General features: G+C 39.5%; 1 protein-coding gene across 1 annotated transcript in view; it reads right to left on the bottom strand.

The window, feature by feature from the left end:
* Nucleotides 1-5,599: 5,599 nt before the first annotated feature.
* olf413 (DBH like monooxygenase olf413) overlaps nt 5,600-22,983 on the bottom strand; it is an 868,967-nt gene continuing 851,583 nt past the window's right edge. Inside the window, exon 11 of the mRNA XM_071582772.1 lies at nt 5,600-7,101. Within this exon, the coding sequence (XP_071438873.1) occupies nt 6,814-7,101 (288 nt within the window). The 3' untranslated portion in view covers nt 5,600-6,813. The remainder of the gene's footprint in view (nt 7,102-22,983) is intronic.

The raw sequence follows: 22,983 nt of genomic DNA on the forward strand, positions 1-22,983 counted from the left end.
GCAAATAAGCTCTGTACTTCGTAAGATACGAAAACGAGCACCATATGCTCAGGTATTTCAAAGCGAAGAATCATGATCAGCAGCAAAGGGGCATGAAAAATATAAAATACAGAATATATAACATACATATTGTTTTTATGGGTAATGATTGAGCTAACCTGGCATCATTAGTCAAACTCACAAGTTCTGGGTAGAAGGAGCGATTTCCTTGCATTGCACCGCCTGCGATTTTGTAGGAAAATCCGATACGAGAAAAATCTTACAGCTTGGGTGAAGGAGGGTTTGTCCCAAGTGACCGGGAATCAAACCCGGGTCTTGCAAGCAGGGTTGTAGCCCAACACGCTGCTATTAAGTTTTCTTCTCCTCAAAAGCTGAACATTGACGTAAAAATGACAAATTTTTATGGCGTCGAGGGCTGATTGGTGTCAGAGTAATTGGAGAGAATCATGAAATATCAAAAACACATGTACCTAAAAATCGAGCCAAAATTAAATCACTCATAAATAAATCATATCCAATGAATATAAAATATATTAAATATATAAATCGATCATAAAGTGGAAAACATAAGAATTTAGAAGTCTTTCCCTGTTTGGCTGTTTTCGGGAATCAACAACTGAAATCCATTTTACCTCGCTACTAAAATACAAGTTTATAGGATTGCAAAATACATTCTGACAAAATGTTACGAATATTCTCATGGAACAAAAGAGAATGTTGTAGCCGAAAAGAGCGAAAGTATCTCTTAAATGCTATTAATTTTGGCGTTAATATTAGCAATTGTAAATTATTTACTTTTTACCCAAGAAAACTCAAAATGTGCATCGAAAAACTAAGGGCCATTATAAGTGAATGAATGGACGAAGTGTAATGAGCTCCGCCATATTTGAGTAATTTTGTTGTAAAACTATTTAAATTATATATTTTTTCAATAAAGTCATTAAGACATTACATCAAGTTTAGGCAGTGTAGTTGTTTGCCCTGGCACAACCTCAATCATTGAACGCTTTAGCAAGTACCGGACACAAAAAAAATCAACTATCTAAACCTACCAACTACTTAAATGCCTCTTGGGATATTGTTCTCAAAATGAAGCAATGCGCAGCACATAAAGTCATGAACATCGAGCAATTTACCTGGGGATTCACTGGCGGAAAGTGTCAAACGCTGCGGATTTTGTGAGGAGCCATGAGGATCTAACGTTGGCGTGGAAAAAGGAAGAGGGGTTAGAAAGAAGAGATGATGAAAACAGTCAAGGAAAAGAAGGGTTTGACGGAAAAGTTTGGAAGCAATCGAGGAGTGGCTTATATAGAGACTCATGTGATGGAAGATGCATAATCGGTCCGTTTGCTTTCGAATTTTCATAAATGCTATTCCAAGGGCTCTGCCTCCATAGAGGTTATCAGGCAAAATTAATGGAGAAAATGTTTTCTTAAACTACGTAAATTGTAGAAAAAACCCATTAGTTGACATTAATCAAAAGGGATATTCATATGCACTTCTTCGTTTCTCATTTTATCTATTAATTTGATCAATAGCAACCGCTGCCGGTATCAGGTAACGGAGGTTATCAGGTTACCTGTGTACTACTTCCTACCTTCCCAAACATCCAATCTCATTGTGTACTTAAATTAAAATCACAGCATATGCGTTGAGGTACTGGTTCCTCGCTTTTAGCCGTAGCTTATAGAAGAATTTTAACTTACTCATATGTATTCTCTGGTTTATCAGTTCATCTGTCAGCAGTCCATCAAGCTTCTTCCATCACATAAAACTCCCCTTCGAGGTAAGTGAAAGATACTACTATATTTACTCAATGTTTCTCCTCAAATTACAAAATCTGCTTTAAAGTTTTCCTACGTGCATGATAATATACTGGAATATTTTTCACTTGTGTCACACCAGTAATAATTTGTAAGACTATGGATATTAAACATCTTGTATGAATCTTGGTTATGTCGAAACTTAAATAATTCAATGAGCGTAGGCCTACGCAATTTTTTTAATTTTAAATTTATCGTTTCTCTAGTTAACCACGTTGTAATATGTAAATCAATAGCTTATACTTTGTTTGACCTCCTGCCACGCATCCAAGCAGTTATTTTTAGAGTACCTTTAGAGTACCATATTAATGAATGCTATTGGATTGGTATTAAAACTTTGGATCTGATACTAAATATGACAACGGCATTATTGGAACTGGAATTACATACATTGCATGTACTGAGATCTAGCTTTGTTAGGAATTTAAGAAATGGAGATTTATTATAGTAGAGTACTTATTTATTTATTTATTTATAGACTTATTTGGGCGACGTTGAGACCTATAAGTCCCTTCTTCCACCTAACCCATACATTACAGACATTACATTGAAGACAATCACATACAACCAAGCCCTAGAAGGAGGACAAGCCTCGTAGGCGGGAATCGAACCCACGAACTTCTTGGTTGGTGGGCGAGAACGTTAACCCACCGCCGCCGGGGGCGGCAGATGAGTGACTAAATTTTTGAGGAAGCATAGCCTGAGGATTTGATTCCCAAAGTTTTGGATCAATCAGGACCAAGGAGAAGGCAGCCTTTACTTGTATTAATGCTTCTTACCTATTTCGTAGGGGCAGGATTCCTGTTCTCTACAAGCAGTCAGAATTTCACTAACAAACTTGGATGGATGAGTGCTGTTTTGTGCTGCTATGCAAAGATTGTGTCATTGTAGTTGGTGACTGTGTCCCGGTATTAAATGCATCTTCCACAAGAAGAATACGTCATTCCTCGAAGGAGACTCTGGATGCACTGCCAGAAACAAACTTCCTTGGAAGTACATCTGGCGTGGTTCTCAGTTTAATTAATGGGCTTCCTTGCAACATTGCATTCCTTTAAAAGCTAACCAGTTTTATTGCCCCGTTCGTCTTAGCAAATGGCCCTAGAGAAACTTCCTAGTGGCATTCAAGGGTTTATAAGCAGTTAACTCATCGGAAGCCTTACTGATCGTAGAAAATACTTTGAATTAGGCACCCATTTTCTGCTTACAAGAATTTTCTCTACGGCCCAATATTGGAGTTTACGAATGAAACTCCAAAACTTCTTGGATGCACTCGGCATTAATTCGAAGGAAGTTCATTTTGACAGCTGACCCTAACTTTACAAGTTTATCTGTATTTCATTACTTAATGGTCAAGGATAATTTTAAAGTGACATGGAATCATACTTCATGAAAGGCAGTGAACCATTAACTTGCTTCTCAGGGTATTAATCTTCACGGAAAATCAAATGGACAAACAAAATTTCTAATACACCTGGCGTTAGTCTATATTTATTTATGCGGAAAAATTTGTTTTTAAATTCACTGTTAATGATTTCCTATTTTTATTACATTATTTTACTAACTTCAGTTTCATGTGTTAAAACTGTATAAATGTAAACATATGTATTGAATGTTATCACTTTTGTTTAGTCTTCATGCCTCCAAAAGAAATCGTTTTCAATTTTTTTATGCTTTCAACCAACTGTAAAAGAAATATCATTTACGAGAGCTTCAAATTTAAATTAGTATACTGAGTTCTTTCATTGAACAAAAAGAAAAAGCTTTCATTGTCGGTTTGAGTTTCCAATATTTAAATAAAACATTTAAATTTCCAAGCAAATGCAATAGAGTAATTGTTATTCCATGAATTTGAGATATGTGGAATTAGGTTGAAAGCAATCCATAATAGTTAAAAAAAGTTGTCGCTAGAAGACTTGCAAATTAAAAAGATATAGTTAAATTTAGCATTGAATTAAAAATTTTCGATGAATTTCAAGACCAATTCAATGATGGAGGTAACGTTGGTACGTTGTAACACGTCCAAGAACAATGAATTAAGTAGAAGGGAAATATGGATAAAAAATAAATTAAATATAATTTAAACTTATGGTATTTCAGGGTGGATTGTTATTGCCTAAGTTAAGCGCCATTTTTGTTCTACCCAAGTAAAGTATCAAACGTCCGTTGAATAAAATTTACAGAAAAGACTTCTATTTCTAATAATTCCTATGACAGAATAAGTGGGGAAGAAATATAGTGCTACATCATTATAAGAAAAAACAGAGGGGGAAAATTATTACTCGTGATGACTAAAGCATTATTTGATTTATAATGCATTTGTCACGTGGATTTATTTCCAAATGGTTGTCTAAATAACTTAGGAGTATGAGAGAACTACTTCTGAAAACGCCCAGACTTGTCCTTTATCCAATTAACCTCAACCATATAAGCAGAAGTAAATAGTTTCATTAAAATTTCTCTGTAGCAATTTGCCTTCCAAGCTCTTTTCAACACCGGCATTTAAACACATACTTTACTGTCATGCGGCAAATTATTATTCAGAATTAATCTCCTTCAACTATACAAAATATTTTTGCTACATTTCATGTTTTACAAGAAGTGGGAGGCGGTTACAAGCAAAGTTTTACAGGGAATGACGTGGGGTGAAAGTGGTGCTTCCATTACGGCCGTTGAATGGGAAGGATGGCAAAGAAGTGGGTGACTTAGCGATGGCTGAAATATTACCCAATACAATAACTTAAAACGCATACATTTCTCAAAGTAAACATTCTCTATAACTATCCTTAATGCAATCATTTGCCTTTGGGTGTGACCATTAACATCGGTATCTAAATTCCAAGCAGAGATTTTGGAGGGATAATATATTCAAGAACTGACTATTTTAAGGGAAAAATTTGATGTGTCATTTGTATCTTGTATACTTACCTTCATCTGAGCATGGGGCCTAGCCCAACCTTTTTAACTTGAGAAGACTTAACAGAGCATTGCGATTACTTCTCCTGCGCGATGCTAAAATATATCATGCATTCATTTCATCACACAGAAACACTCACAGACATTTAGTTTCGGTCCCCTACTTCTCATAATGAAATATTACCGTGATAGGATACTTCGGATACCTAAAATATATGATTCGCAATAAATTTTTATCTTTACTTAGGACAAAATAATTCGGTCGGCGAAATTTTCATGTTACACAGAAGGAATTTTAATAAATGATCCAAGGTTAAACCATTCCTTACCTGGTTTTGAGGTATTTCTCATGTGCAGTTATTTTCATTAAAAATCCTTACTTCTTGCGTGCATTTAGGTTCCCTAATGTAATTTAAACTCATCATAACACAAATTCAGATCAGTTGAAAATTTTAATGACGCTCCACTGCAGGATAGGTTGGGATAGTTTATTGCCAAAGTTTGGGAGAAGACAAATATTCTACTATCAAACAAAACATTGCCTTGAATTACTACACGGAATATCGTATTCCATGTATTTTCATTTCTGAGATTGTTTTACCAATCATTTTGATGGTACATAAAAAATTTTAAAAAATTTCATTTTACCATGCTTTCAAAACTCAAACATGTTTTTCTATAGTCTAATTATTTTTCCACAATTTTTTAGTTTCAAATGCTTTTCTTAAAAGACTGATTAATAAATCGTCAGAATTGAATCAAAGGATATGAGGAGCTTCATACAGTTCAATTGTACATTCATAACATCGAGAATATCAGTGGAAGGTTTTTGGTCATAATAAAAAATACAAGCCACATTACACATCTCATATACTTTTATTCTATTTAAGTGTACAAACGTATAATACAGTGAACTTTACATGCACATTTTTGTACAGGGTTTGACTAATGTATACTCACGTGGACTAATTAACCGATGATGGGTCCACAAAACGACAATGTGTAGAAAAACACATATTTTTTTGTCATTTTTGCTTGTGCGATACAGAAAAGCAAACGTTTGGGCGGTTACATTCCGTTTAGAATCCATCTATGACAACAAATTGTGCTAAATAACAGCGTTAAATAACAAAGTAAACTTAAGAATTCCAATGCTGGACTCTCAAGACCCCACTCGTAATCATTAAAATAATTAGGAATGTTTCATAAATAAGAATTCACACCGTAGTCGGCAATCTCATATAACGTTTCTCGGAACACACACATTAAGGTTCCACGATAGCTACATGAATGCAAGAGCACACTTTTTTTTCTTTTTTTTGATATGACCTAAGCAGTAATGTCGAATGTGAATACTGTCATTAGCCAGCAGACTAGTCAACTTTTCATGCGACCGAACTGTCTGTTCCGGGTCGGCCAATAAGGCACCACTTCGGACCCAACCAGCTACCGCATAACGAGTCCATCGTTTTTTAAAAACTCCTCTCGCAAAATCACACGTGTCGAGCGCTTATTTAAAATTGCATTTTGAGATCGAATCGATTTCTCGAATTATTTCTTCACCTTCCTCATTTTTACACATTGAATTCTTCCGTCCAGCCCATTCATCTTTCCCATATTTTATTGTATTTTGCCTCTACCGCGTCCCCTTATACATCAGAAACCCAATGGACACTGAAAGTAATAAGGCTACGCATTTTCTTACTCTGAAAAAGTCACGCCAAAGAAAACTGAAGAAGGCGTAGTCGTAAACTATTCAAAACACTTTCTTCCTCCTGCACATGTTTCTCTTCTTTGGTGTTTACTCTTTCAAACCCTCGCATCCAAATCCTTCCCTCTGGTTTCCTCACTGACGAAGAGATCACTCTCCGACAACGGTAGAAAACAAATCATAATCAAAGGGGGGTGAAAAAGACTCCATCTCCTGCCTCGGCTACCTCTTCTTGCCATTAAAATGAATTAGCACCATTTATATAATGAGAAGGTTATGTACAAAAATAAATACATCGCCAGGAAAAAAGGTTGGTTTTTGTCGTATATTTTCTCTTCAAATTTTCTTCCCTCCCTTGGGATTCGTTCACCTTGAGAGTGGCACGAGAGCTAGGCTGAAAGCGAGCAGGACCCAGTGGAGTGGGCCTATCGCCGCCGACCCGCTACGGTTCAACTTGGACGATTCTTGAACACCGAAGTACACTTTCGCCCGGTCCCTCTCCTCGCCGACGACATAGTTACGCTCCTCGTCACCGTCCTCCTCCTCTCCGGGTTTTCTCTTCCTCAGGGGCTTCTTCTTTTTACCCTGACAGCTCGGTGGCTCCTTGTATGGCTTCGTTATGTTCGGGTAGTACGCCTCGAAATCTTCAGTTCCCTGCGAATAAGGAGAAAGAGAAAAAATAAGCAACGAGTGCATTTATTCCTATGGCTTCGGGTGCTGAGAAATCCCTTCTCAGTGTCTTCCCCTCGTGACTTTGATCGCACTCATTTTGGAAGGGCACGGGGAGACTGCTGACTCGCCTCGGTCCGACTGCCCGTACCCATTTCCGCGGAGGGAGGGGGAGATCAGGGGTGGACCGAGATCGCAATTTAGGATTAAGGGCTGAATTGTAGCCGGCTTTTTCAAGGCCGGCTTTTGGTTTATTTTTGTTTGTTTAATTTTGCTTTATTTTTGTGGCCCCCATTTGCAATTCGATCGACTGTGAACGCTCATAATTCAAGTATCATTCGCGTTTTGCATCACTCATGCGTAGAATGAGAAGCCCTCAAGGCTGTGACCTCTCCTTTGAAGTGAGTTAAATCAGCTTAATCGACTTAATGATGGATGCAAAACAATGTAAAATATGCTACAAATGGCTAATACTATTCTCAATCTCCAGCAAATTCCAATCATTTGATAAACATAACAGTTTCAGGTTTCACTTTGTAGAATTCCTTCTTTTTACCCTCATTCTAATCATTTGCTGATTATTTTAATTTAATTATAGGTTCATTCATGAACTAATAGTTTAAGGTATGGCCTGAAATTAGCTTTCTCATTAAACTTGTTTGAAAATAATTCAAAAGAAAATAAACCCATATTTTCACATACCGAAACCGAAATATCAATAATTCATGTTTAGTCGATTAAAATGGATTCCATTATGACATATCGGCCTCCACATTCGAATGAAAGATACAAAGGAAATGATTACTATTTTGATGGGGTTCAGTGGATATACGATTAATTCGAAAGAAATTCATGGATAAAGAGCAGGATGAGTATGACACCAATTAATCAACTTGAACTCGCTCTCAAAAACCATTTGAAGGGAAATTATGGGAATTGACTGCATTAATCAATTTACAAAATTGGAGCAAGGGTCACAACGTTTTTTAAGGACATGAAGAATCTTAACTGAATTAAGGCCGACAATGCAGAGAGCCATTTAGCCAAGCTTCATTTTCTGTGAAAACGATTAATTTAAAGAGATACATCCGCTGAATGCCCCTCGGAAATCAAATATGAGCAGGCCTGTGAGAATGTGGCATGGTTATGAATATTTATTTCCCCTCGGAGATTCTTTGAGTCAACTCTTCCTAATTGGCACAACGATGCTCACACTCAGTTACACTGAACGAAATATTTCGGTGAATGCGAAATTTCTGAGTTTTCCAAATTTAAACAAGTGTTCGGCCTATACCCCTCCATTGACTCCCTATCAATTTTTCTGGGCAAGATAAATATAATTGGCATGCTTCCATGAAGGACAAGGGAACAGTAGCAGGGTAGACTTCATATAAAGGTCACAATAGACAAAGACTTAGCTTTAGACCTAAGTTATAAAGTAGAGTTTCTCTAGTAAAAAAGTTTGTTACTCGTTAAGTGGCATACCATGGCTAAATATTTTCACATCTTTCCAAATTCAGGAGTAACTTGTAAGATAAGGATCGATGGTTGTTTGCTTATATGCTGTTTGTAAATAAAAGGGACTAAATGAGCATTTCAACAAATATTCACAACCACGCTTTTTAAAATTAACAATAGCAAGGTGCGCGCTGATTTGAACGCATCAATTATTATTCAATAGTTCTAACAAGGCATCACATTTCTCAAAATCAGTCTCTGCCAGTAAAATTAGGGAAGGAAGAAAGAGAATTATACCTTATCCTTGAAAAATGTCGGAAAATGTTTTCGTGTAACGAGTAATTGATGAATACCATTTAGAACACCTACAATCTTCAGAAGGATAAAGATGTTTACTTTCCGCATTCAAAATGTGACAGTAAATCATTTTTTTTAATTGCAGCGCACAGAAACGCATTAAGCCAACAGATAACTTGAGGAAGGAGAAAATGTTAGACCTTTTAGATCTAAAGGCCATGCCACAGCGCGAAATCATCACCCAATGGACCACAATTGTGTCCTGGGGGGTGAATGTGTCGGATGGGGGGGGTAGGGCTATCGTAGGAGGACTCGGCGAATGCGCTGAATAGGTCTAAAGGGGTTGACTGAGTGAATAGAACGTAATTCTCGCTTTGTAGGATGGCGCAGCGACGCGGTGCGGACTTCATCGGAAGCTGGCACTGGGTCGCGCGGGAATCGGCAGAGCACTCGGAAGCGGAGCACTTTGGGGGTGAGAGAAGGTGGAAGGAGGAGGGTGAGATATAATGGATTCGGAATGAGAGATAAGGGATAAAACGGTGCCAAATAAAAGCGAGCCTTAATCGGGTAGAAAGAAACAGTTTTGCAGGATACGGAAGGGAATAAAATTAACCCATCGGTCAAGATTTGGATCACAAAAGAAAACGATAGGGAGTGGGGACGACGATTTTTTTTGGGAGACGTTGAGTGCGGGAGGTGTGTATTTCAACGGCGTCGAGGACGCGGGAGATCCGCAGCGGGAATGCATCGCGCTCGATCTAATGTAATTTGGAGACGTTATTTCGAGTCGAGCCGAGGAAGGAAGCGGCAATATACAAATCATGCATTCAGCGCCCTCACAAAGGACTATATTCCTCGTTTAAATCAGGGAGGATTTAGCATAAGACGCAAGGGACGATCGCAAAGGGTATCAGACTTGAAGAGAGTCCAAAAGACCCTGTGCATCCGCATTCGAATCGATTCAGAATTGGTAACTAGAATGGGGGTAGGAAACCCCATGGCGTTGCATTTCGCTTTTAATTTTTTTTGAAGAGTCTCCACTTCGCATGAATAGGGAGAGAATCAAAGAAATCCCAAGATATCGATTTTGCAATAAAGGAAAAATATCCGTTATTATTTTCACAATTTTTTTGAAAAATCACGAAAAGATTTGTTCCGCCATTTAAGGAGTTAAAAAATGGATCAAGGCGCTTGCAGAGGATTTTTTTTCGAATTGATAGTCCAAACGTATGGGGTTCTTTTTTATTTTGAACATTGACTTTTAATTGTAGATAATGTTGCTCATAATACTTAGGAAATAAATGACCATTTTTATAGCTAGTATTATACAAAGAAGTGCTATAGTATCTTGCGTACATGCTCAAGTCGATAAAAATACTATTTTACATACTAAGGGGAGTTTTATTTTACATTAAAACATTTTTTTCCATTACTTAGCAACCAAATGATTGGTAATACTGGACGCATTTAATAAATAAAGCAGCAATGTAGTTGAAGGTAATTGGCCGTATGGAAATAAGTGTATCGAATTATCATGGATGCATGTATCGCTTTGTGACAGGTTATATGGTGATTTATTAGTGATCGAAATGACTTGTGAAATGCGCGGGCCGATTGCCATGACCTTAAACCTGTCAGTTTAAGGAAAAGTGTAGATAAGAAATGAAAACCAGGCACTCAAATTTAGCCCTAACACCCTGGCAATAAGCGCTAAATTATTGATCATGTGATTCGGAAACCTTTTAACTACCGTTGGGCACGACACAATTCAGTACTTACATCAGCTCTGTATTCAAGGCAATTACGTACTGACGATAAGTGACCATAATTGGAATGAATGGGATCCAATGGTAGTAATTCCCATAAATTAGAACTCACAAAATAAGGAATTCTCATTTTTGTCTCTATTTTAAGCTCCAAAATAAAAGAAGCAATAACACCAAGAGAAAAACGCAAGGTGTTGATTATATTACTAGTTAACACTGAAAGTAGAAACCTCTTCAATTGTGCGATCCTCAGCAACAACATAAGAAAGCATTTTCAGAATGTTGATCCTTAGCAGGGAAAGCGGGGAGTTCATTTATGAGAGTATGGATGCATAGACTTTGTTTTACAGTATGATCCAAAGTTTAGTTTATATTATCAGTAGATAACGCTAAGGCATGGATCAGGCGTGAATTATATTATAGATGAAGATCTACGTACACCAGCGGAAAGTTTTAGGCATAGGTGTTGGAGGCAATGGGTATATCATTCCTGTTCCAAGTGGGTGCAAAACGGTGGAAGAGAGCCGCGAGGGAATTTTTAAGTTAAAACCAAGCTTGTTTACATATTTTCCAAATAATATTTTTCTGACTGAGTAAGTAGCCACTTCGAAAAGGCCGAAATATTTTTATATATGTGTGAAAGCTTTAATTAATTAAGAAATAGATTAGAAAAAAAACGGGAAAATTGATGTGCCCATAAAACAGATAAATTTTCCTAAATGAATTACATGTAGTTTATTCATCACTCGTGTGCAATTAACGGTAATATAATCAATATCTGAAAATTTCAGAGCGATAATCATTTAATATAGTCTTTTCAGTCTACTGGATACGCCAAAATAGTATTCCATTTTACGAAAAGTGAAGAGTCAGGCGTGATGTTGTGGAATCGAGACATAATAAAAATTTCGTTGCAATTTTCCACAGTTAAAACTTTATTTCGACCATGGTTTCGATACACTGTATCATCATCAGGTGAGGATTCCATTCTAGCATGCAGAGTGAAAATTGGAACAAAGCATGTGTTACTTTAATACAGAGTCAAAAGCGCATAAATGCAGGATTACAGCTTTTGCCAAAGGAGCGGCCTATGTCTAATGTAAATGTTCGCTTTCCATTAAGCCGTATGGGTGGAAATATATATTGAACGAATAATGAATACCTGAATTTTGTATGCAAATATCAACTCGTCCTCATAATTATTTTAAAAAGAATGTGCGATGCAATAATCGGTCACTGTAGGTGTCAGCGGATTAAATTGCACTTAAGAACCAAAATGATTATAGATTATGATGGCCCTATTTTACTGATGCACGGAACTGATGTCCATTCAGTACAGATATATACTGAATGTAAATGTTCCGTGCAACAGTAAAATAGGACCATGTTGTATGTGAAAATGAAGGCATTCACTTGGTCTCCTGAAGTCATAATGAACCTTGTCCACCGTGTCATGAGAGTAGGCGAACTCTATCCGGAACTGAGCCATTGTAGGTATTTGCATTTCATTTCAGATATGCATCGTGCGAAATGATATTTCTAGAAAACAAATAGCGAAAACCATAGGCATTCGAAACTTTTCCGATCACGAAGAAAAACATAAGTCTTGCTCAAAGAATAAAATCATAGAAAAATTAAATTATTGTACTGGGAAAAATCACGATAACTTTTCCTTTCAACAGGATATAGGATACAAGATATATTCAATGGAAACGCTTAGTTAAAAGTTATTTTTATTCTTCCCTGTGCATTACAATGATATTCCACAACGCACGCACGCCTCAAATAACTCTCAATAAAGTCATTTATTAAATATTAGTCAATAAAAGAAAAAAATATAAATATGAGGCATATATACCAAAGAAACTGCGGGAGATGCCGCAACAGTAACTTTTAACGGAGTCATCCGCTAATGTGCATTTCAATGCAACATTTTCAGAGTGTAAAAATCATTCGCCTTGACTGGGATCCCAGTCAAGGCGAATGATTTTTACACTCTGAAAATGTTGCATGAGGCACATATACTTAAATAACGCAAGCCACATAATATCCGCAGTGCCGCATATTATTTTTATCACTTCTAGTCCAATTATTGCAATGCTTAACGGGTCGGGCATCTCATCCTCGAGTCTTACTCAAAGAGTCCACATGTTCAATACATGGCCACGTATTGCTTTCGCTTTTCTCCGCTGGGCGCCCGTTCCTAGCGACGCCGATAGCTACAACCCTGATGTGGTCCACGAAGGGTGCTTGTTGGACGCATGTGGTGGGGACGGATTGGACCGACGAAAGGCTTCATATGAAATGGTCCTCGGCCACGGTTTTACTCGTAATCTCGAGGAGACTCATGCAACTCTCAGAGTAGGGACAAGAGACTCTCCCCTGACTCGTGGCATACCGCCCATGTTCACTTTCCCTTTCTCGAGCACCGAATCAAGCGCCACGTCTAAAAGGCCCTAAAGATCGGCTGGAGCTGAGTTTTTGCACCCTACCTTTCTTCTCTTACTCTTTTCTCGTCCACTACCAACACCATCCTCTCGACCTCATCGCATACACTCTCGGAATTAAAGACTCGTGAGGGAGAAGAGGGGGAAGGCGAGCCAACAAATTCCAACATCCTTGACCCCGACCACTTAGTGCGATTCCTGCCGGTGGAGGATGGGAGGAAGGGGGGGGAGGAGGAAGGGAATGTTTGAAATGAAGGCTCGCACTGCTCATACTTTAAGCGGGATCGCTATAGTGGAGGAGTTTGATGGGAGGTGGGGAAGTCGAGAGGGGATGTTGGGAAGTGGGCGGGGATTCGCGAAGGCTCAAAGTGTGGCTGAGGAGGAGTTTAGGGGGCGCCCTCAAACGCAAGAGAACCGGCGGTAGTATTGTACCAAACTTACCCTCCCCTTCCAAAATATCGACAGAGAGGATGAGAGAGAGAGCAAGAGAGAGGAAAAAAAAAGAAAATGAAGGAAAGACGTGTGTAGGGGGAATGGTCGAGACAGAAGGGGGACTGAAAAACGCACGACTTGAACCTGAAGAATGGTGAAAAAATAAATAAATTGCGAAAAGGCAAGAGAAAAGGAGCGGGAAAAAGAGAGGAGGGATTATTTCTCACCATGGAGTGTATCGCGTGGGTTTTGCAAGGGAGGGTTAACGAAAGGGGGAGTCGGAACGGGTTGCCGAGGGAATTGGGACGACAAGAGGACAGGGGAGGATGGAGGTGGCGGTGGTCGGGGCCGGTTGACAAGTAGCGTTGCATTCCTATGGGGAGCGCGTCGGTTCACCGGGCGAACCGTTGACAATTGGAGAGGGCGGAGACAGCGGTTCGGGGAAGGTAAAGCAGGGAAAGAGAGGGAGGACAGTGCCGGAAGACAGTGAAAGGGGTGATTAGTGTAGGCACGGCGATAGGAGCGATTCCATTTTTTTATCCCCGTTGCTCCCACCGTTTCCCGCCCGACACCCACCCTGAGGACACAGAAAAGGTAGAGCGGGAGGGGTAGGGGGAAGAAGGAAAGAAAAATATAAAGATTCCTTTCGTGTTCTCCCATCCGAGTTGGGTTTTGCTCGGTTAAACACAGTCCACTGCTGCTGCGGGGCGCGTATCAAAATAAGGCGAGGGAAATGAGGAAAATTATAGTTATAGACGGGAAATTGATGAAAAATATCGGGGAGGACGGAAAGTTAAGGGGATGTTAGAAATGCAAAAAGGGAAATTCCGACACCGTAAAGCGATCGTTTCGTTTTGGCGCGCTTCGGGGGGAGGATGGGGGAAGGAGGGGAGGATAGAGTGACGAGATGGGCGGAGGGGCGGTATGTGGCGCTGGGGGGAGCCTGAAGGAGGGGAAGGTGAAGAGATATAGGAGGGAGTGGATGTTCAGCGTCTCCTTGCGTCCGTCGGAGTTCGCCTCGGAATCCGAACGGCGACGACAGCGCCGTTGGAGTATGCAAGAATTTTTTTCACTAGTGACGTAGGAAAACAAACCTTTCATTTAATAACCGCGGGGACGTCAATTTTTTGCCTTCCCGTCGCTCATTAACGACACGCAGTAACGAGAAGTTTTGGCTAGTGATCCAACGCTGATAATCGATCAAACTGCACGAATATATTACAGAAATACGTGTAAGAAAGTATTGGCAAGTTTAGGGATTGGCATTTGAAGATTTTTGCTTCATGGCTCGAGCTGCATTGAATTAACTTCGGAATATTATTAATACTACTTTTACATATTACCCTGCAAGCCCCCATCAGGGTGTGAGGCAGGAAGTGAATAATAACTAGACTACTTGGTGTCATCTACATATTTCTTAAACTAAAGCCCCTCAAGCTTCATGTTTAAAATCTAGGGCCGAAATTGAAGTCGGTTTAAAGTTCAAGAGAAGATAAGAATGAGGTTATTTTTTTAACTTTAACTGTTGACTATTTTTTTAACTATTTAACTATTAACTACAATATAACTACCCATACAGTATGTACTTTATTTTCACTAATATTATTAAATTACATACAGTAAAATGATGAGTTAGGGATCTGTAAATGTTGTTACTAGCACATTGTATAAAATTATCGTGTGGACTTTTCATGAAAGAGAAGATTAGAAAAATCACCATTAAATAACTACATTTCGTTTATTTTAGCGAATAATATAAATTAGACACACATCAGAATGAACTTAGTTAAACCTACCTAAGTATTTCTTTCCCTTTAATACTAACGAAACGTAACCATAAGGATTTGTTTGTAACGAGATATTCTCGTGCTCGTCCTTGACCATATGCCAAATATTCTAAATATAACAGATGGTAGCATTGAAAAATATACTTTCCACTCCAATACGATGTTTGCAAAAATAAATTGAGCCAATTTAAACAAATACATATAAATAGGAGCTAATCATACGACAAATGTTTGCAACAGCTGCATTAGCATACACTTAACTACATTGCCATACATCATCAGAGGGAGGTCATGATACTCATACTATTTCTTTCTGGATACAAAGACCGGTTGATTAGCACGCTTTCCAAAATTCAGTCCAACGTCCTTAAACCTAGTACCTATTATTCGAGCATTTCTTGCCGTGTAGGGAATTAATTCCCCAGGGTAACATTTTTTATCCATAACCAGAATTTGTGTGACTTCGTCACTTTTTCTTTTTCCTTGAAATTTGAATTATAGGCATCCAACTTCTTTTTGTATAAGTCTTAGTCAACTTTATTTCCTTGAGCTTCGCCCTCGCCAAAAGGATTGAACCGTGAATTTCATGCGTCGCCGCATCAAAAAGTTCCCCGAAAGCAACACTGTTCAGTCTACCACCATTTTTTACACAATTTGTACTTGATTCTGCCATGAGAATATAATTCTATGCTCCAATTTTTTTCATCTAAAATACCATACAGTACCACTTTAAACGACACCTACTTTACATTACTACATGAGAATAAACATGAAAAGAAATAAACCAACAACAATTTATCACACTTAGAAGTGAATAAGGAGCTGAGGAATGTATGAAGTAATATCACCCATTAAAATTAAAATTTTGTACATTTTTCGTGTGGTGATCCGTTTTTTACACAATTTGTACTTGATTCTGCCATGAGAATATAATTCTATGCTCCAATTTTTTTCATCTAAAATACCATACAGTACCACTTTAAACGACACCTACTTTACATTACTACATGAGAATAAACATGAAAAGAAATAAACCAACAACAATTTATCACACTTAGAAGTGAATAAGGAGCTGAGGAATGTATGAAGTAATATCACCCATTAAAATTAAAATTTTGTACATTTTTCGTGTGGTGATCCGTGGAAAGAGAACAATGTCTCACAAAATGCGTCAACCATTAAGCAGAGCATTTTGCCATGAGTAACGAAGGAAATGAAGCTCGAGAGAGAAATATTGATTTATTATCTTCATGCAAAGCTAAGGAAATTTCTTAATGAAATTTACGCTCAAAATATTTCACGAAAATGTAAACATCTGTTTCCAGATGTTGTTTAAAAATGGTTCATTGAGTTCCAGAATATATCTTTGAAACATAAGTTACTTCTTTAGCCGATGACTACTTCTATGAACACATGGATCACTCATTACACCTCGAAAAAATGATATAATGGACAACAATTGTACAGCCAATTACTAGGGTCATCAGAATATGAATCCACATTCATTGATACATATATTTGTTAAAACCAAGAGTGGTTACATAAGGTATTTCGACTGGACAACTTGAATATATTTCGCGATAAATATTCCATTACAAAGCTAAAAGCTACTCATAGCGTCTAACTCGCAAGCACGAATTATAAATCTCCGGGTTCGGAATTCGCCTCGGAAATGAATACTGTCATGGCTGACGAGCATTTTTTGGGTATGGGTAAATGCAAAAAAAAACAAATCCAATTTCCCGCTGATAATGTGAAGAAGCAGCTTACGGTCGCGATAACAAATTTGGCTTCAACCAAGAAGGTATTAGACTCCTTTTACGCTGTTAAACCTCCCGGTGTTATTCAAATTGCAGTTAAGCTCACGTCCCCAATTAGGCAAAGGGTGTTTTCACCAACGGGAAAGGATTCCACACACCAAGCAGTTAAACCACTCACGGACACGTACAGCGAGTCTGAGAGACGGAAGTTGGGGTCGGGAGCACAGTAGCGTCTATTTATTTACATCTCTTGCTCACTTTTTCCTTCCCTCCTCGGAGAAAAACGACCTCTGACCGTGTGAAGCTGCGTAATAAAGACGGTCATCCCTTGGGGGAGAAAGTGAGGAAGATAAGTCGCGGTAGATTACGTTTGGAAGAAGATGAGGAAATTTGTAGGATTTACGAGGGAGGGCAGAAGGCGATTGGTCGGGTGGCAGAAATGGGAAATGGGTATAAGAGAGTCTGAGGGTGTGAGGGCTGGGACGGAAGAGGAGAAAAGGGCACAAAAAGGGTTTAGGGCGGACGTTAAGGGAGCTAACAAGAGGCGGGTGGTCGGGCTGTGGGGAGGGGTGGAGTGGGGTGGGGCGCAACACTACAATGGGAGCTTAGGGGTGCGTGAAGTCGCCTCGGACGAGAGCGCATGCTGATGAGAGCGAAGGCTTGCATACTAAGATGATGTACTCGACGTACAACTTCGTTCGAAAGAAGAGACCGCGACAGGTCGAGTCACGTAAATAACGTTTACCAGCTGAGTTTGCTTTCACATTGGCATGAGCTATTTGGAATAACCATTTCCCTAAAGGAATAATGCACCAAATTTAGAAAAAGAGATGCATGGAATCATCTCTCTTTAAGGTAGGCGAGGAATTGCTTTGGACGCTGCCAAGGATGTATTTTCGGATGAGAGTGGACAACGATCCTCCCTAATGAGATGACTGAGCCACGGGAAACTTGTTCTTTTTTAGATATATAACAGAGGTTTCACCAGACGTTTTAGTCGCAAATTCCTGGTTTATATTTTAATCAGTTAGAATAGTAAAGAAAGAGCGAAACTTGAAGTCCACAGACCGTAAAAAGGTACACATTTTGATGGTGAAATATAAAAATTTATAATAGTAATAGTAATATCAGATGCAAGATATTTCAGAGAGCTCACCTAAAATTAATGAAAATATAAGTGAACAAATTATTCGTCGAAACGGATTCACCTTTTTCCCTCTTTTCATTTCTTCCGTCAGAAAGAGTTTTGCCATTCTGAACGATCATGATTTATTCATTTAATACCTGAGAAGCAGCTCTTGCATGCATAGTTCAAGTACTTGCTTACAGGTAGGAGACATTTTCCCATTAAATGGTAACTGGAGCTCACTTGTCACACCTTGTACATCCGTCTGCAACGCATGAACAACGCCGATTCTAAAAGACCCATCAAACACGCCCTAATGACGGAACGGAAATATACAATACTTTATCACACGAGATAAGTTACGTAGTATACGATCAATAACAACATACACCAGTACATATTCAGTAGGTTATATCAAGATTCTAAAAAAATCCAGAAGGTTAGAGGAAAGAAATTTGACTTATTAAAATAGTGTCAAGACACTGAGAATTAATTCAACAGTGAGAATCGGCATGTTTTTTATGGAAAAATGCATCAGCAGATTCTTATAATAGGGGCATATTTTATGCACATAAATAAGATATAAGAACTTGAATCACACCTTTAATGGGATTATGAGAACCGTACTCCCAATCAAACAATCCCTTTATTAATTTTTACAGGTAACATTTTTCTCGGATGACTAAAATGAAGATAAAACACACACTCCATCACTTTAGCTGGCATAAAAATGTGGAATTAGGTAAATTCTACGCAATGTCTAATATTTTTTAAATTTTTGTTGTAAATAAATCTACATCTACCAAGCCACCGCAAGGGCGTGTGGCGGGGGGGTATTACAAATAGACAACTGATCCACAACATATTCATTTTATTTTGCCGATTTTATTTGGCATGCTTTTTAATGACTGGTATTACTTTTACGATGCATCTAAAATTATAATTTAATTTGCTGGACGATAATGTAGTTGCTCAAAAAAGGCACATAAAGAATTGATTTTAATAGTTCTACAATTTTTCTAAGAATCAATACATGTTGCTACCATCGGAAGCGAAGTTTTCATGTGGAACTTTCCCTTACTAACTCATTTTCACAAAATATGACGCAGTTTTTTTCATTCACAGGATATTCTTTCGAACGTTCCACTTGATTTGAGACAACCCTTTTCGGGCTCAGATTGGTCAACTGCGATTGCGGTACGCCAAAAACGTTCATATTTTCTCGGACGAGCGAAGGAATCGCACGCGTCAGCAAATGAGAAATCAACCAGGGAGGGCCTCATATTTTCTTGGCATCTCGGATGATGAGGGGTTTGCCACCACGATCACGACCTTTCCGTTGGTTCGTGGAAGTAGATTCACCACAAGTTCCTAGAGCCGTGAACAAAAATATCCCAGGGAATCCGGGAAGGTAGAGGTAGGGTTGGAGGTTAAGAAGAGGTTAACTTGGCTTAGGGGAGGGGCGGGATGGCGAAGCGAAGAGTTTGACAACAGCCCACAAGAAAGAGAGGGGACGATGGCGGGCAGAAGAGGGCGCGGAGTTGGGGACCAGGGGAGAAGAGAGATGGAGAATGGTGAAGATCCTGAAAAAAGGAAATCTAAGACTCGATGGCACACCCACGGGGTATGTGATAGCGGTTATATGGTCCAAGGGTATGGAGAAGGATTAATAAGGGGGGAGATTTATTGCAACATCCATGGGAGTGAGACTACAAACGAATCAGGGCGCAAAATTGGAGATTTTATTGCGAAATCCACTGATGATTTTTTTCGATACTGTCACTGATAACATATGTACATGCACATCATAGCCCATTCGGGAACTTTAAATCTGTAGTCTAGCATTCCTTACTTATCATATTGAAAACTTAATAAGTTTCTGCACAAAAATGAACAGAACGCTCTTTTATGAGCTAAGTTTATCAACTAAAAAAGCCAACTCTTATCATTTTCAGCAACTAGAAAACCATTTTATACTAAAAAGTCTTTGTAGTTTTCCACAGATTTTTATCATAAGGTACATCGGTGCCTTATAATAAAAACAGATCTGGGTGCAGAACTTGTGCTTGATCCATGCTACATTGATAAATAATGTTTTTAACGAATACGTTAACGGAGGAGAAGTCATTAATTGAAAACCATTTTTCATTGCAATCCTGATATTTTTTGGGATAATACTTCGTTCAAAATTTTTTGTATTAAATACTCCTGCTATTGAAATTAATTACCCAGAGTAAAGAAGCAGCGCCGCCCATTACGCAGAGTAAAGAAGCAGCGGCCATTTACTCCCCTTCCTCCACCGAGTGTGAGGATAATTTTGGCCACATTGAGCAAATTTGTGTTGGCAGCACTGTCGCCGTTTTTAGGCGTGCGTGCGGGGACGGCCGGGTCGGGTTGGAGGAGAAGAAAATGGCGAGGACGAATCCTCGAGGGATGGAGAGAGTGAAAGGGAGAAACGGAAGGAGAGGGGAGTGAAAGGTGGAGGGGGATAATGGTGGGATGAGGAGAGAGCGAGAAAGAAGAGATGATGGGAGCCGTGGCAGAAAAAGGAAAAACGACGGGACGCACCGGATGGGGTAGAGGGGATTGCAACGAGCGGGAGTAGAAACGGGGGAGAGGTGGCGGTCGGGAAATGGGAGGGCGGAGAATAAAGGAATCGAAATGAGCTGGGAGTGAGTACGCTGTCCTACGAAAGGAGAGCGGAGAGGGGAGTGGGCGCGTGGGAGTGACAGGAGGGTGGGAGGGGTTTGGAGAAAGGGAAAAAATTGTAGTGGGACGGATGCCCTCCGCTCCGAAAAAAACCCTTTGCGGTGCTGGGTGCTCTCTTCAAGGACCAGGGGCCCTATTTCCCCTGAGTGATCGCTCGTGTGTTATGCTTTCAAGGTGACTGCCCCGGGAACACACCGTGATGCGCCCCTACCCACGCGGTCATTCGTCGCAACTCCCTGCAATTTTATTATCCCCTCCCCCGCTACGTCCTCCCCGGTCCTTGCGAAGCGATACATTAAAAGGAAAATTCCCCCCTCCGCCACCACAACGACGCCCCTCCGTTCCCTTTGTGCTCGAAGTCGCAGTGGAGGGGGTTGAATAAAAAGCCGCCGAGTTGGCGTGCGTGGCCGTCCCTGTATGCACGGAATGGCATAAATTCTAATATCCATCGGCTCCCCCTCCTTTCATACCGGATCCGCACATCACCCACGTCGAGGCAATAAAAAATGCCCGAAGAATATATTTTTTAAAGCGTTTCAATTGAAATAGCTCGTTCCAAAATCCATGTTAGCGTAAATCGATTATCGGAAGCCATTTTAGAGTTCTGCTAACGATTATGGAAATTCCACTACGGAGTACGCGAAAGTGAACGATGTAATTAAAATATATCCACAAAACCGATTTTCAATACTTTTATTTTCAAGAAGCTCAAGCAATATTAATAACTCAGTGGACTATAATCCAAATAGTTATCGCTGATAACAATATAGAGTAGCGAATATGTTTAGATTTTACTCCGCCGCATGCAAATAATGCCCTTTGTTACTGGATAACTGAGAACGGGTTAAAATTTTGAATGCCTTCTGAAAACACCGCATTTCACTGTAACGTGCAAAACACCAATACTCACGATGAGATTTTCTCTAATCTCAACTAAAAGGAATCTATAATTGACGCAAGATATTCTATAAAATCCATTTGACCATCGCCAGCAAAATGAAATCACAATTTAATTACTACTTGCTCGTTAATAAAGTAAAAAAGGTGACTGTGCCGCATTTCCTCAGCCCCCATAGTATATAGATAAGATGTGATTATTTACCAATTAATCAATTACCATTGGCTAACAGCAAATTATGTCTAACGTGGAAAAAATAGAAACGCTTCAAAACTGCGCTTCGATAGTTATATACTGACACAAAAATTTACTAACGCTCTAAGTCTTTGCCATGACTACAATTTCACGATGCCATACGATTCTACGGATGGCGAATTCTTCGAAACATTTGGACTAGAACCACGGATGGATGGCGAAGATCCAAACCATTGCCATGTGCCAATGAGTTCACAGATTTTATAAAACTCTGTTGATGTACTCTTAAACCGATCAACGATACCCCTCAAGGCAACTATCTATGAAAAAAAATGTTTTTATTTGGTCGTAAATTTGAATAAATCGGGAAAATACGAATAAATGTAATATTTTCCGTTTGTAGGTTTGCCAAAATTTTTGCTACAACTCATTCCACGGATACACCTCCTGTTTTCAATGGAAAGAAATCACCAAATTATAATACTCATCACCTTAAGTCAGAGCCTGCGCTTTGGAAATGTAAGGAAATACTTTCAAAATGAGTGACTGCCGAGTGAAGGTAGAAGGTGTAACGCGAGAATATAGGACGAGTAGAGGAAAAATCCATCCTTCCATTCCCTTAACGCCTCGCGCCTCCCCCTCCGCTTTAAAATCTCCTTCCTTGGAAATCACCTTATTCCGCCGCCTCGCCACCTCCGCCTCGTTTTTCCATTCAACTCACCTCCGCGGGGTGAAGATTGCATTTGAATAATCGTCACAAACAAGAAGGTGAAAAAGTTTCCGCATTCTCGTAGAAGGGATTCGCGACGGAGTGTGGCGCGTTGATGGGGAACTGGGACTGGGAGGATTGGGAACGGAGGTGAGTGCGGGGGGGGGGGGGGCGGGGATATGGGCGCGCACGAGGCAAGTAGACGGATGTGTCCGGGTGATTCTTTTTCTCCTGAACTCGCGAGTCTCTACAGTGTCCCTGGAGTGGTGAGTCCGGGTGTACT

This window comes from Hetaerina americana, unplaced genomic scaffold (assembly GCF_022747635.1).
Source record: "Hetaerina americana unplaced genomic scaffold, ioHetAmer1.1.p SCAF_12, whole genome shotgun sequence".
NCBI lineage: Eukaryota > Metazoa > Arthropoda > Insecta > Odonata > Calopterygidae > Hetaerina > Hetaerina americana.